Genomic DNA, 16,864 nt, shown 5'->3' on the forward strand with positions numbered 1-16,864 from the left:
GAGGGCTCAGGAGGAGAGCAAGCCCTGTGCTCACTAAATCACACTTCCCCAGGACATCTTTCTCAGCGGTCCCAAACTTGAAGTTTTGAAGAAAAGATAGGGCTCAAGCTGTATGGGTGTTCTATTCAGGGCTGAGAAACGCAGTCTTTTATTGTTAGCATTTTGACCAGATATACATCCTTTCTCTATCCACTGCTGCCCACTGCAAAGACGCTTCTCTCACTTAGGTTAAGGGCAGTTTTGAGTATATGAGTATAAGCATAAATATTAAGAAGGCGATTTGGCAGCATGACCATCTAGTAAAATAACAACAGCTAGTTCTACCCTGGTACCTGGAACCACCACAGTTACAGATTTTTCACCAGGATTATAGCACCAGACAGGAAATTGCCTCTGCTGCAACAGGTCTAAAGTCCAATCAGAAAGCCATTAGTTACTGCCTAACAGGGTGCCACTACTGCACCAGTGATGCTATCTTACCTAACAGTTTGATATTGCAGCATGCATGGTCCATCACTGGGTAAGACTGTTGATGATTTTTCTCCCCCCGGAACCTGAATAGCACGTCCTAGCACTATGAAAGCTGGCTGGAGTCGAGGAAGTTCCCAGGTAGGGTTCTGATCGATTTCTCTGTCTTGCAGCCAAAATGTCACATACACTATTTTAAATATAGATTTCCACTTCTGTAAGCTGCCATTGCACTTTTGGGTATTGTTTCCTTTGTGGAGAAAGTTTTTTTTTTTTCGAGACAGGGTTTCTCTGTATAGCCCTGGCTGTCCTGGAACTCACTTTGTAGACCAGGCTGGCCTCGAACTCAGAAATCCGCCTGCCTCTGCCTCCTGAGTGCTGGGATTAAAGGCGTGCGCCACCACGCCCGGCATGGAGAAAGTTTTTAACCACATAATCCTATTTGTCAAATTTTGGTACTATTTCCTGTGCTACTGTATTTTTTTTTCTTTAAAAAAAATCTTGCTTCTTTTTATATTTGGAAGAGTTTTTACCAATGTTTTCCTCTACCAGTAGATACATTATTATGAAGAAGTGGTACTTCTTATTAGCTTTTTATTTTTATTTTTCTGGTTGGGAGACTTTTAATGACTGCTCCTATTTCCTTACAGTAACCTCAGATAGTTTACCTGATCTTGACTTCACCTTGGTAAGTGGTTTCTGTCTAGAAAACCACCCATTTCATTTAGATTTTCCAGTTTTGTAGAATACAGACTTTTGAAGTAAGACTTAATATTTAAAAAAATGTTTCCTTAGTTTCAGTAGTTATGTTTCCCTTTTCATTTCTGATTTTGATTTTGTTAATTTGGATACTGTCTCTGTGTCTTTTAGTTTGGCTAAGGGTTTGTCCATCTTGTTGATTTTCTCAAAGGACCAGCTCTTGGTCTTTTTGGTTCTTTGTTTTGTTTTCTTTGTTTTTAGCTGAATGATTTCATCCCTGATTTTGATTATTTTCTGCCTTATTAACTCCTATTCAGTGTGCTTGCTTCTTTTTTTCTAAGGATATCAGATATACTTCTAAGTTAGTGCTATGAACTTTCCTGTCAGTACTGCTTTCATTGTGTCCCATAAGTTTGGGTATGCTGTGCCTTCATTTTCATTGAATTCTAGAAAGCTTTTCCTTTTTTTTCTTTATTTCAACCATGACTATGTGATCATTAAATAGAGAGTGTGTTGAGTTTTCATGAGTATGTGGGCTTTCTGTTGTTGAAGTTCAGCCTCGATCCATGGTGATCTGATAAAATGCAAGTGGTTATTCACCCTTGTATGTTTTGATGCTTGCCTTGCGCCCACCTATATGGTCAGTTTTGGAGAACTTTCTGTGAGGTGCTGAGAAAAAGGTATTTTCTTTTATTTTGGGGTGAAAGGTTCTATAGATATAAGTTAAATCCATTTGGTTCATAACATGCTAATTTCATTGTTTCTCTGTTTAGTTTCTGTTTAGTTTTGAAGACTCTCACTACTATTGTGTGGTTTTCAATGTGTGATTGGAGCTTCAGTAAAGTTTCTTTTAAAAATGTGGGTGCCTTTGCATTTGGGCTATTGGTGTCCAGAATTGAGACTTCATCTTGGTGTATTTTTCCTTTGATGAGTATGAAGTGTTCTTCCTATCTCTTTTGATTTCTTTTGGTTGAAAGACTCTTTTGTTAGATATCAGAATGGCTACTCGAGCTTGTTTCTTGGTCAGTTTGCTCAGTAAACCTTTGTCCAGTCCTTTACGCTGAGGTAGTGTCTATCCTTGTTACGGAGGTGTGTATCCTGCATGCCATAGAATCCTGTTTGTATCTAGTGTTAGCCTGCGTCTTTCTATTGGTGCATTGAGTCTATTAAGCTTGAGCAATATTAATGGTCAATGATTGTTATTTCCTGTTATTTTGATGTTGGAGGTAGTATTGTGTGATTCTCTCCTTTTGGCTTTTCTGTGAGATGATTAATTTCTTGTGTTTTCTTGGGTATAGTTACCCTTCTTATGTTGGAGTTTTCCTTCTAGTATTCACTGTAGGGCTGGGTTAGTAGAAAGATATTATTTAAATTTGGATTTGTAATTGAGTATCTTGGTTTCTCCACCTACGGTGACTGAGAGTTTTGCTGGGTATAGTAGTCTGAGCTAGCTTTTGTGTTCTCATAGGGTCTACAAGATATATGTTCAGGATCTTCTGGCATTTAGAGTCTGTTGAGAAATCAGGTATAATTCTGATAGGTCTGCCTTTATATATTACTTGGTCTTTTACCTTTTCAGCTTTTAATAATCTTTATTTGTTCTGTGCATTTAGTGTTTTGATTATTATGTGGAAGGAGAATTTTCTGGTCCTATCTATTTGATGTTCTGTAAGCTTCTGGTATGGTTGTAGTCATCTCTTTATGTTAGGGAAGTTTTCTTCTATGATTTTCTTGAAAGTATTTTCTAGAACTGGGAATCTTCACCTTCTTCTATTATTCTTAAGTTTGGTCTTTTCACAGTGTCCCCAACTCCCTGAATGTTTTGAGTTATGAATTTTTTTTTATATTTTTGACTGATGCATCAATTTCTTCTATGGTATTTCCTATGCTTGAGAATCTCTCTTCCATCTCTTGTATTCTGTTGGTGACGCATCTGTAGTTCCTGTTCTCTTTCCTAGGTTTTCCAACACCAGGGTTGCCTCCATTTGTATTTTCTTTATTGCTTCTATAGCCATTTATATATTTTGGACAATTTTAATTTCCTTCACCTGTTTGCTGGTATTTTTCTGCATTTCTTTAAGGGATTTGTTTCCTCTTGAAGAATTCCTACACGATCAATTGTCTTTTCCTGTAAAATTGCCAATTTTCTTTAAGGAATTTATTTACATCCACTTAAAGTCCTCTATTATCTTCATGAGATAGGATTTAAGATCATAGTCTTGTTCTTCAAGTGTGGGATATTCAGGGCTTGCTGTACGAGAGCTGCATTCTGACGGTGCCATATTCTATTGGCTTCTATTGATTATGTTCTTGTATTTGTCTTTTGCCATCTGGTTGTCTCTGGTGTTGGCTGGCTTGGTAGTCCCTGGATGTCCGAGGTTGGAGCAGGCCTCTTGGGAGGCAGTCAGAACTGTGGGACTATTAGATGTTTAAAAAGAACCAATTTTAGGTATCATGAACTTATTTTCAATTTTCAATTACCTTTTTATTTTACTTTCTTTGAATTTATTTACTTGTATTTTCCTTGTTTCCTGACATGGATGTTAGCTACTAATACTGAGCCTTCCTTTATAATTGTCAATTTATCACTATAATGTTCCTCTTGAATACTCCAGTATTTTTTGCCCACTTCCACAATCTTTTTCAGGAAATGTTACCACTCAACGTCAAAATACTTTCTTATATTTTTTTTAAATTTTAATATTTTTTTATTACGTATTTTCCTCAATTACATTTCCAATGCTATCCCAAAAGTCCCCCATAACCCCCCCCCCCCACTTCCCTACCCACCCATTCCCATTCTTTTGGCCCTGGCATTCCCCTGTATTGGGGCATATAAAGTTTGCAAGTCCAATGGGCCTCTCTTTCCAGTGATGGCCGACTAGGCCATCTTTCGATACATATGCAGCTAGAGACAAGAGCTCCGGGGTACTGGTTAGTTCATCATGTTGTTCCCCCTATAGGGTTGCAGATCCCTTTAACTCCTTGGGTACTTTCTCTAGCTTCTCCACTGGGAGCCCTGTGATCCATCCAATAGCTGACTGTGAGCATCCACTTCTGTGTTTGCTAGGCCCCGGCATAGTCTCACAAGAGACAGCTATATCTGGAATACTTTCTTATTTTCATCATGATTTATTTTACTCACTAGTTATTTAGAACTGTATTTCTTGATCTTCACAACTATAGATATTTTGTAGTCTAAATGATTATTTCTTCCCAGATTAATTGCTTAGTTTTCAGTACGATTGTCTTTATCTATAGCTGTTTCTACTAAATTTGATAAGACTGGCCTTAGAGCCTAATTAGTGATTACAGTTTATAAGTGTTTGTTTAGAAGGTTGTTGGTGCTGTGTTCTGGACATGCTTTGGTTGGCTCACATTGCTTTCATCATCTCTAACCATAGTCAGGGAATTTTTTACACAGCATTAATATATTTTTCTTTTTATCATTATAGTTTGACTTTTTCCCCCATAACTTGAGGCTATGTGATAAGTGAAATACAATTGTTTTATTTTTTTTTTCATCAAGTTAAGTCTTCCCTCAATGTGAACTTCTCTTTACAGTCTGTAGTGTTTCTTTGATTCTCAGGCTACCTTGATAATAGTTCTCCAGCTACTGTACTTTCTATGTGTGTGCTATTTTGAATTGTAACATCTTTAGCAGACATTATAATTTTTGCAACTATAAAGAATATATATGTGTATATTTCTTTCATCCTTTTTAAAGATAGTATAGAATAGAGTTTATTCTCTATTCATGGGGAGAGGAGTTGAGAGGGTAGGGGAGAGAGAAAGAGAGCGAGAGCGAGAGCAAGAGAGAGCGAGAGCGAGAGCGAGAGCGAGAGCGAGAGAGAGAGAGAGAGAGAGAGAGAGAGAGAGAGAGCAGAGGAGTAGAGGCTGGCCATTCACACTTGGGGAGGGGGAGGTGAATGGGAAGAGAAGGGGAGCAGGAGTTAGAGGACAGAGCTAGAGCAAGAAGTCAAGAGAGTCTTTCATCATTTTTCACTCTTTGATTGTCTTATCATTAGTAATGGAGTTCTGGCCTCATTGTGTCCTTTATCTTATTTTCAAAAATTTTACATTCTAGTTTCAGTTTCTTTCAGTATCTTTCACTGAAGATACCCAGAGCATTTTGGTCTTTGCAACTACACTGAACATTAGAAGACCAAGTAAAGTGCTTAGATAATTCGGTAATTCTTTAAAAATTATTCTTAGTGAATGTCAGTCTCTCTATGTGTGCATATATTTTTCTTACCATTCCTCTTCAGCTAATGTTGAGTATGAAGCAATTGCTATTCTCCTTGAAAAGTTTAGGCCAAGAGGATTTCAAATCAAAGGAAAACAGACAGAACTCATATAGGTCAACTCTAAAGTCTTTTATTCTCATTATTATAAATCACTTAAAAGTGAAAGAAAGTCAAATGGATAGTTGATTTAGTGTCAGGAACTTATGGTCTGTGCTATGGTTTAAATGTTTCCCTTTTCAAAAGGCACTATAGGTAATCATGACTATAATAGCATTCAGAGATTGGGTCTTCTGTTCTCAAGATTGATGGTGGTCAATCCTATTATGAAGCAGTTGACTTGGCTTCAGCTCTTCTGCCTTCTGCCTTGTGGTGGATGATGCAGCAAGAAGGCCTTTGCTTGCCAGGGTGTGGTGGTGTGATACTGGTTTTGTCAATGTGTAGTACTCTGAACCTACACATTTGTGCTTGTAAATAACCTAGCCCTGGGCACTGTTATAATAACACAAAACAGTTTAAATTTGAAAATGAGAACATGAGCTATGCAATTTAAAGGACAAAAAAGAAAACCTGCACATGTAAAAATTCATCATGGGAGAATAATAAGTTATGGTTCAAGCAGGCAGGAGAGTCTTTCTATGCTAGTCGGATATGTTTCCCTGTGTCCTTAGGATGCATAAGCCTTCTCTCCACTAAGATGCTCTAATCAAAACAACAACCTTTAGATCCTTCTTTTCCAACAATCACCCTAGGAAGATTCTCCACAAAGGAGTATTTGGAGGCCAATTTAATAGGATAGAGAGGACGAGCAATCAGTGGGCTTTTGTGACATTGCCAAGAGATCAAGTCTCAGTCCTGATATATTTCATATTCTGGATGTAGTTTTCTGTGAGTCAGTTGTACCTCATTGGTTTTTCTAGAGATGAAGAGATTTTCTTTTTCTCTAGTGTCCCAAGAATTCCACAGCTCAGTGACTCCATTATTTGGAAGATGCTCTAGGCATGAAGTATCTTAATCTCTGTGCATTGATGTAACAATGAACAAATGAGATGATAAAAAACAATTGCAATTTCAGCAGAAGTGCTTTTTAAAATTACTTTAATCCATGGGCTTTTATGTTGTTTATAAAGTATTGCTATACTTTGTATTACTGCCTGAAAACAAAACAAAACTTGTACCTCTGCTTGGTGCCTGAATACATGTAATTTATATGCCAGAAAACATGTAAATTCTATTACATCTCCCTAGTATATAATTTTCCACCTGTAACTTGAAGTCACCAATCCCTATGTGACCCCTCCTTGAGAAACTTTTGGCTTAGTGTCACTGTTTTTGATAAGGCCTGCTTGGATTTCCATTTGTTGTTAGTCTTGAATACTTAGCTAGATTTCCCGTTGTTGATCAGGTGTATGGGGATGCTGATTAGATGGATGGAGAGAAAGGAAGGAACTAAATGGTGGAATCACTGAGACCTCGCCTTTGAAGCTCAGTAGAATTGCTGAAACCAGCAGCAATGCAAGTGAAAGAGGACTGCAGCAAGTGGCCACTGAAACAAAAATCTCCACCACACACCAGATGGACATGAAACCAAGATTTATTAAAATACCCTTAGCATATTTACAAGTGGAAGCCATGAATGCAATTCTCTGGAAGTTAAAAAAAATAGAGTTCTATCTCTTAAAACAAATCAACAGAATATCAATAGATTAGGATAAATATAATCTACTGCAGAGAGAGAATTTCTTTCAATAGACAATCTAATTTTTTCTAACCAATATATATTATGTACAAAAATACACTTGATATAACGATCAAGTAGTGTCAAGAAGGAAAAATATATGTACACGCATATTTTCATTATGTACAAGTTGATATTGGTTCCTCCACCTTTTCTTTTTAAAAATAAATAGTTCATTTGTTTGCAAATTACATTTACAAATTCAACACATGAACATTTCTCAGTGTTGACAAAATTAAATATGCATATTAGAAATACATATTATTTTTAACTTAAAGGGCATATACCCAAATCCAGTTAGCTTATTATGCTTAAAAACATACAAGAGCATGTAATAAGAGGTTTCATGTCTTTAAAGTGCCTTCTCCTTTCCAAAGCTGTCTTTATTTTATTGGTTAATTTTCCACCTACAGATTGGCCTAATATTTAGACAGAAAGGCTGTGTTTTATACTATGACAGAATAGTAAGCTATTCAGGACATGCTTACACATGCTTACACTTTCTATGAGTGCTTTTGAGAGCATAACAGTTACTATTAATCTGAAAATAACCACAAAATGTCAACATCCCAATTCAGATTGTGGTAGACATTTGAATCATGAGCAGTAGCAAGAATTGAGTAGCAATAAGAAGTCTTACAATTCAAAATGTTTGCACCAAGGTCAATGTGTCCAGCAGCGCAGGAAGTTGAGAGTCCTAGATTGAGCCTTGTCATGGCTTGTGACCTGCTGTGATGGATCAAAAGTGTTCTCTAATTAGATAGTTTAAAAATCTATGAGAAACCAAGAACTAGAACACCCAACCTTTTTAATAAAGTAGAACAAAATGAAAAAACTAAATGCATTTTCCACCTCTTTTATGGATTTTCCCCTCTTTGCCTGAGTGATGAGGTGATGGTGACATTAACAAGAGGCAGTCTCAGCAGTGTGTCTCACACAGGCTCCTTGGTGACAGTGGTGCTCTGTCCAAACACTGAAGGCTGGAACACAGGGTGTGAGAGGACTATGGGACATTTGGTGTCTATGCTGCAGAGGTAAAGGGTATCTGGGTCCAATAGAAGCTGCAAAGGTCCCTTTGGGAGAGAAGGGCTGTGATATGTGAGGGAAGGGGAAGCTGAAGACAAAGTACGGATGGAGGAAAGCTAGATCACACCAGGTGCTGGGATGCTTAGAAGAACAGTAAGGTCCTTTGACAAGTGACACTTGTAACAGAATCTGAAGCTGGAAGTTACTCAGCTAAGCACAGGCCAGTGTCATTGGAATACCTGCTCTTGCAGGACAGAGTTATAACAACATGTGGACACTCTTATGTTCGTAATACAAATTGCTTAAATTTCTATTATAACCTGTCCCTGGTACTATCATGGTACCAAGTTGTATAAAACATTGCACTGAATTTGTTCACTCTTTTTTTTTCTCCCTTGTTTCCTGGCTTCCCTCTGTCTCAGAAGGTGGACAGGAAACACTGCAAAGGTCTCATGTATCTTAGGAGCCTCTGTGATCCCAGGTGGTGCTAAGAAAAACCAAACCAAGCCAACCCGTAAGTGACTTGAAGTGCCTTACATTTCTGCAGCATCTGACTCGTATTAGGATGCTAACTGATTTCAGGGAGCTTCTAAACATGCAGGCCAATGCTTATTTTCCAGGCCAAAACATGATCCCTCAATCAAAGTCCAGGGAGACTGCTTCCCACACTAGTCTGGATTCTAATTCAAAGACAGGAAAGGCCTGTGATGAATTGATGACATGCTTCCACTAAAGGTTCTTAAAAAATACCCAGTGTCTAATTTGTAAACTTTCTGCCTTTCAGAGAATATCTTAGATTGCTCCCTTAAAGGGAAATCCTTTTTCCTAAAAGCACATATCCCTCAAAGATTACATACCCAGTGGTCAGTAGGACAGGAGGGGCACAGTATTTGTGTCTCAGCAAGTTGTAAAATAGTAGAATTAGAAAAATTCATGATTTTTGGACGAAACCCATGCCTTTAGTTTCCTTTCCCACAAATCCTCTTTGAGTCAGTGCAGACAGAACCGTTTTAAGAGTTTCTTCTTCACTCATGGGTTTGTTTCCAAGAGTAGTGAATACCTTCAAAATCTGTGCAGAACCCCAGAGACTGCTGGTCAGATTTGAAATACTTAGGTTCTATCTTGAGATGGATGATAGGAAAAGGGGGCTGGAGAAATGGTTCAGGGGTTAGCAGTATTCGTTGCTCTTGCAGAGGATCCAGGTTTGTTCCTAGCACTCACACGGTAGCTCACAACTGTTTGGAACGCCAGGCCCAGGAGATCTTACAGCCTCCTGCTGGCTTCTACAGACACCAGGCACACAGGTGGTGCACATATATACACGTAGGTAAACAGTCATACACATAAAATAAAAAAATGAGTATGTCTTTTTTTTTTTTTAAAGAGCAAAAAGGTATGTTCACAAAACATACCTACAATGTATACTAAATGCCTTTTGGCCCTTAGGTGGAAATGCAGTAGTATATGATAACTGCTCCTTTTAATATACCATAGATTTAACTACCTTAAAACCCACTGCATTGATTCCCAGAATTGCTCAGTTTTGGACATCTATTAATGATGCTATGGCTAGGCAGAGAAACCTCCCTGGGTGCTCAGTGGTCTATGGGGCTGGTGTTTTGTTTTAGAAGTATGGACTGGGAAAGTCAACTGAGATGAACAATTTAAATACCTTGCTTTATAAGATGGAAGTTGAAGAAAACTCTGGAAGAGAATAGTGGAGGAGAGCAGGTGTGGCTTTGGTAAGCCTCTGCTGATATATACTTGATTCCTTACTTGATATAAGATAATACATTGGAAACTCACACTATTTACTAGATGAGTATTCTCTCTAAGACACTTTTATAGCTTTAGAGGTGGAGACCACAAGCCATTTTTAAGGTAACACTCCACCTAGGTCACATCCTTAATGTGCTAGAGCCTGTTTATTCTCTGTCGAATCCTTGGGATGTTCACTTCTGCCCAAGAATACTGACTCATTTGTGCTTTGGCAGCCCAGTGATATCACGTTTCTCACGAACCATGAAAAATATCGTGGAACCACAGAAGCAGTTAGATCAGCCTTCAGGGGATTCCCTCTATACTTAAGACTAAAATAAGTCAGACAATTATCTGAGGACAGATTGAACTTGTAGTATGAAGTATAGTGTATGGAGTATTGTAGGCTTGATCTGTTCTTTAAGGGCAAGCAAGCAAACAAACAAACAAGCTGAACTTAGCTCAGTCTCCTCTAGACTAAGAATTTGACAGCAAAAATATGGGATAAAGTGTAGGGTTCCTGCGGGCTACGGGCGCCAGGAAAGAGAAAAGCAGAGAAATAACAGGGCCTCAATGGAGTTGGTCAGTCCTAGGGTGTTTGGAGTTGGGCTGAGATGGAGTGGGGAGTGGAGACAAGTACGTTCTGCCTAAGGACAGCACATGGCTTCGTTGGCTTTTTTGTTTGTTTGTTTGTTTGTTCTTCTGGTAGAAACCTGATGGCAGCTGAAGAGACCCAGTCAGTGAGCTACCATGTTAATGTCTCCGTGTTGACAAGGAACCTGTTAAGTATTCAAACTCCTCCAATGTGATATAAGGCATTGTCTTGAAACAAACAAGGCCACTGAGCTGGCTTCATATGAAACGTGCTTCAGCTTTTAGATTCACCACTTCCTGGCAAAGGGTTATCTTGAGGGAGTTTGGTAGATTGCCCATCCTTGAAGAGGGAAATGTAGAATGGAGAATGTAATAATGAGAGCTCCTACCAAGGTGTCAACAGCTGACAGGAAAGCAGGAGTGACACAAAATGTGTCTCTTGTCCACATACAGTTGTGCAACTAAGTCTGGTTGTGCCTGGATCCAACTGCCACTGGCATTAAAAACACTTGGGTTAAGTCCATAGGGGGAGAGATGCTGAGTTGAGTTTTTAGAGGGGCTTTTTTAAAAAGTCAATTCTGGATTAGTCACAGCTTCTAAGCAGCTGGATTGTTTCTTTATATAGCTAGAAGATGAAGGTGTATCCAAGGTTATCTCTCTTTGTGAGAGCTAAACATTAATCCATTCTTTTACAGCCCTTTCAGTTGGGGAACAGACCTGACTCACCTACATTGAGGATTTCCATATGCAGATGAAGTAGCTGGAATGCCTGAAAGTTCATTGCTTTGCCCAGTCCACCCTACTTAGCAGCAGCATCCCTCAAGCCAACACAGCTCAACTATGAATTGCCATATTCACGGTCTTCTGATATTCTGCTAACTTATAATGTCCCCTTAGGAGATCTCATAGGAAGAACCCAAATACATACAACTCTAGAACATCACGTTATTCTCTGCGTGGCTTTTTCTAGACTACGTTTCCCAAGACAATCCTTAACTCTTGAAAATCCATAGTAAAAATGGTCTGGTATAAACTGATGCCTCAGGCAGAGATGGTAGGTTCTTTGCCCCCACCCACCAGCCATCACAACCATTCAATTTCATAATGCTTATTTAGCACTGGTACCACTTTGGATTTGATAATATGTCCCCATTTTGTGATTCAATAATTAAACATGTATATTAATAAATCTATAGAAACAGAGGTTTTACCTTCATCTTTTGGTCTTTTTCTTTGATAAATACAGGCAAAGGAAAATGAAAATAAAAAATCAAAGAAAATAGATACTTCTTGCTAGTGATTTTTAACACAATTTAAACTACCTTGTAAAATGAGGTATTTGGGACAAAAGCATATTTTTAGGTTTTTTCCCCTCATTTATCTTACTATATCATGCACCCATTTGTTTTTTATGATTCATTTTTAGTTTTTAATTATGTGCATATGTGTATGTCTTTGTGTGGTGGCATGTATGACGACTGTGTTTGCGTCTGTGCATGTGAGTGCAGGTGCCCATGGAGGACAGTGGAGGATGTCAGACTCCCAAGAGAGAGTAATGTTTGAGTGTGTGCCACTCAGCACGAGCACTAGAATCCAATCCAAACTCTGGCCATCTACAGGAAGGCTTTGTACTCCTAACTCTCGAGCCATCTCTGCAGGATCCTTAACCCAACAAAGAGCCCCCCCCCCCAAATCCCAACACACAACAGTATGGTCTACTTCCTGACAGCCTGCAGAATCTGCTATGGTCCTGAAGGACCAAGGGAGAGACAGTGCCACCTGCGCTGACTCATGTGCATCTTAGAGACCTGAGGTAGCATCAATACCATGGAAAACCCTCTGTCCCTGCTGACCCCACCCACAGGATCCATGCAGATCTCACAGAATGCTGAGACGCTTCCTGTTCCAAACACAAAACTGCATTTCTTTTTTGCACTTCAGTACTAACAAGGGCACCACAGAGTAAAGGATGTCTGCAAGTGGAATTTGCCCTGCTGGTTAAGTCTCTTGCTCTTCCTCTCAGAGAGAATGATGAGAAACAACAATAAAAAGCCACAGGAAAAGAATAGTGACACCATGCCATTCTAGCTATGCTAAGTTCCATATTTGATTGTCTCTTTTGTCCTATCCCTTCATTTTGAGGAAAACAAACCATGTGACAATAACTTTCCTTTGATCCACAGAAAGACAGCTAGCACCTGTATGAAAATGGCATCAGTGACTGAAGAGATGCCAGCTACTCTTGCTTTACAAGGTCTGCACTATGTCAGGCTACGGTGCTGCTTTCCTTAGCTTGTGTCTATTAGCAGAGTGTCCCTGAGTGGTGGGTGGGGTGAGGGGCTTATGACAGGTGGGTAGATTCTGGGAAGACACTTAAGGTATCTGGCAAGTTCAAAGGTCCCGGAAAGTTGCTGAGGCAAGAGGTGGGCCCCACATGGCAGCCAGAGGTAACGAGATCAGAAAAACCTACAAGATTCTGAGCAACTCTAGACTGTCTCCACCAACACGAAACCATGGCCTTTCTTTACAGCGAGGCTTAAAAACCACAGTCTTCAATACAATCCTCAGTTCATGCCCAGTTCTCCTTCTTCTCTCACCAGGGAAGTTCACATAATGAAGGGAAAATAGGCAAGGTGGTTTTTCTCTGTGATGTAAGGACCAGAGTTAGAAGACACCACCTGGTGTCCATTCGCAGGTTAATATCAACATAAGCATTCTGCTTTCATTTTACTGTAAAAATCTCTTCTGCTCATAACATTGTTTTGGACAGCAAATGCCCCCTGGCTACCTTCCTTCATGTGCCCGTGTGTCAAGGTCATGGTAAAAGGGGACAGTGGCATTTTCTCTCCTGTCTGAACACTGCCGGGGTGGTGGGAGAGACAGGATACAAATTGTAGAGTATATATAGTACAGACCTCATCTGCATGCCTGCATAGCATTCATTTGCTGTCCACACTGGATTAGAAACCGCATGGTCCCTCACCCAAATGGGTCCTCTTGATCTAAGTCTGTCCTTACCTCATTTCTATTAGAAGTTGGTACAGAATGCCTACTGGCCAGGAAGCCATATTAACTGAGCGGGCCTATCTCAATAGCTGATGTTCACTTCCAGCATCAAAACTTCTTCTCCAGATTAAGGTTTATGGTTATTATTCTCTTTCCACCCATGTGGAATTTCAATCCTGTCCCTTTCATTATATCATCATCATTATCATCACCATCACCACCACCACCACCACCACCACCATCATTCTTCTCCTCAAAAATCATTTCTCTAGTCTGGGAGATACACAGTATTAAACCTTTTCAAAATCAATTCTGGTAAGTTTCAATATTTTTGGTGAAAATTCAATAGGATCTCAGTATAACAGGATAAAAATTAAGATCAATACAAACTGTAGTGTGTGAGGAATAAGACTTGAGTTCTCTTGGGGATCACCATGTCTATGGGCAATTTTGCATAAATTTGACATGACAAAGGTATATACTGGATGGCTTAGAATTTCCACTTTAAATAAAATGTGAAAAGAATGAACTATCTTCTGATCTTATTATTGGGTGGACTTCAGACTTCTGCAAGAAACAATGACAGATTCCTGTAGTGTTCGCAAACATAGCTTTGCATTGTTCTTGTGGATTGACAAGAGACTTCCCAAAGAAGGCACAGGGGACTTTCTGCAGATGGCCTCAGAAGGAGATGAGCGAATGTCCCTAACTGGTCTTTCAGGAACTCCCAGTGGCCCGTGTGTCTGCAGGAGCAGTGAGGTGCTGCCTTTCATATTGTAACTTCCTTCTGTTTTCATCTTAGTTGGTGGCCACGCTGGCTTCCTTCTGACGCAGTCTTTCTTTCTGTTGTTTAAGGAAAAAAGTAGATCCGTTATATTTGATAACTTAAGTTCTCATCGGAAATGTGAGTATAACTGTACTAAATACCATAGAAATTCAACTATTTCTACTGTGTTTGCCTGTGGAATCCCCAGTTACCTGATTCTATCAACCTACCACACGGTGTGGAGAAAGATATTCCCACTGGCTCCCTACTGCAGTTCCTCATTACAGGGCCCAGACTGCTGGAATTCATTCATGGGAGCAAGAACAGGAGCTGACATGTACTGAACTTCTTGTATGTAATTGGTACTGTGTCTGCCTTTCCCAGCTTTCCTCAAAATAAACCTGAATTAAGCATGGTCTCGTCATTGGCCAGTTTTCCTTGAAGAGAGTGAAGCAAAGTAGCTTTACTAAGGTCCTAGGACAATGCTGGGATTTAAATCTCGGCTGCCTCCTTCCCAATAATACCAGGTTCCTAATGATGTATCAATTCTGGCTACTGTTTATATGATGTCTAATGTTAATTTTCAACTGGACAAATCTGGAATCACATGGGAGACAAACCTCCTCGCAGATCTGTGAGGGGTTACTTAACCTCTGCTCATACCTGTGACAGATTATCTTGTTAGGATAACTGTGGTAGGAAGACCTGTCCACCATGGGCGGCACCATTCCCTGTGGCAGGCTCATGGACTGTATAAGAGGGAGACAGTGAGCTGAGCACCAGCATTCACTGCATTCTTCTTCTTGAATGTTGGTGCCATGTGACCAGATGCCCCATGATCCTGCTTCTGTGACTTCACCACTATGACATAATGCATCTTCAAACTGTGAGCCAAAATAAACCCTTTTCCCCTATAAATTGCTTTTTCCAGGGTATTTTATCACATCAACAGGAAAGGTAACTAAGACAGTGTATGGAGAATCACTGTGATCTCTACTTTAACACTGGACCCGGGGGATAGCAACCTTTTCAAACTTAAAAAGACCTAAGGAGGCTGGCGCATTTCCAGTGTAGGGAGGAAAGGTGCGGAGATTCCCCACCTCCATCTGGTCAGCATTTTTGTCATCTGTTTGCCAGGTGACATTACGCAGACTGTGCATTTTTGCATCTCTTCTCTCTTAACAACTCCTTGGGGACATCCTGCCTCTTTCTTTAATGGGATGAATGATGGTGACTACTCAGGAACCTTTCAGGAGAAAGGTCCGTGGAGATAAGAGGGAGAGACATGGAGATGCTTATGACAAGCGGCACAGTCTGCTTTATCATATGTGACCTCTGTTGAGTTTGCAGTGGAAACACATGGGACCATGTTTTGCTCCTTCATGTCTCATTTTGTTTTTAAACCACATGATATAAGAATGAGAGGAAGGATAGAAATACCCCCATTTCCTCCCTGCATTTTGTCCTTTAAATTCACAGACTCTTGGGAGTGTACCCCAGCTATAATGAAAAATATAGAGGTTACAGTGAAAAAATTGTGGCTTACCAGACTAGCGGTGGGATTGATTTTCTTTGTCTCCACTTTCTTCTCTGATGTCAGTTTGCTGACGGATGCCTGAGCCATTTTCAATCTGAAACAGAAAGGGGTTGGGGGATGAAAGGACAGGAAGAGAAGAAGAAGAAAAGGGAAGGGGCTGAGTTAGACAGGAATCCTAATGCAAAGCTTAGTGCTCAGGATTCTGAACACATAACCATGGGGACATATTCTGAGGAACGTGCTGTTAGCTAATCCTGTCACAGTGACACTTATCCACTGAATAGCTGCAAACCCCAGTGGAAAAGCCCACAACAGCTAAAACATAAACCTGTAGGGCACGGTATCATGTGGAATCCTGCATGTAATTGTAACTCACTGGTAAAGATTGGCATGTCTGAACATAACAAATCAAAGAAAAGGCACCTTGTAAATATTAACATACCATTTCCTCCTTTATATCCTTTTTTTTTTGTGGTCCGTTGTTGCCCAGAGTGACATTATCTGAATTGGAACGGTAGCCTGAGGTTTTCCCTAGCTTTCTGCTATTACATTCTACCTCTGGCTTATCATGCTTCTCTGCTCAGCCACAGCTCAGTTTTCACTGGTGAGCCCATGGAGAGGACCAAGGGGAGGCTGTGCTTTTGTGAAAAACAACACAGAACTTTGGGGTGAAAAGAATTCTGTGTGCATAGGGCTCTGTTCAGTGTGCTTGGGCCTATTATCTACACAGGAGAGAATGCTGGGACAGTTTCAGAAAATTAAAACTTTGAGAAAGCATATGAATACTATAAGTATCAAATTCATAAATTCACTGCAACGAAGTGAAAAGACAACCTAAAAAAATGGAAAGAAAAACTGTAAATCATAAGATATCTGATATGGAGCTTTTGTCCAGAATACATACATATATATATATATATACTTATAACTCAAATAAGATAAATTATGATGACTACAATTAATAAATGCATTAACTAATATATTTAATTTAATATAAATACATATATTTACACAACAATCTCTCTACT

The 16,864-nt window shown here is 39.6% G+C and overlaps 1 protein-coding gene across 5 annotated transcripts in view; it reads right to left on the bottom strand.

Moving 5' to 3' along the window:
* Positions 1-9,100: 9,100 nt before the first annotated feature.
* The window catches only part of Fmn1 (formin 1), a 368,942-nt gene continuing 361,178 nt past the window's right edge, over positions 9,101-16,864 (bottom strand). For all 5 annotated transcript variants that reach the window (XM_085834577.1, XM_029474561.2, XM_085834578.1 and 2 more), the window contains 2 exons: positions 15,846-15,930; positions 9,101-14,376 (listed from right to left, as the gene is read on the bottom strand). In XM_085834577.1, coding sequence (XP_085690703.1) covers positions 14,332-14,376; positions 15,846-15,930 — 130 coding nt within the window. In that variant the 3' untranslated portion in view covers positions 9,101-14,331. The remainder of the gene's footprint in view (positions 14,377-15,845; positions 15,931-16,864) is intronic.

Source organism: Mus caroli, unplaced genomic scaffold (assembly GCF_978045245.1).
Source record: "Mus caroli unplaced genomic scaffold, Mus_caroli_1 scaffold_2, whole genome shotgun sequence".
NCBI classification, from domain to species: domain Eukaryota; kingdom Metazoa; phylum Chordata; class Mammalia; order Rodentia; family Muridae; genus Mus; species Mus caroli.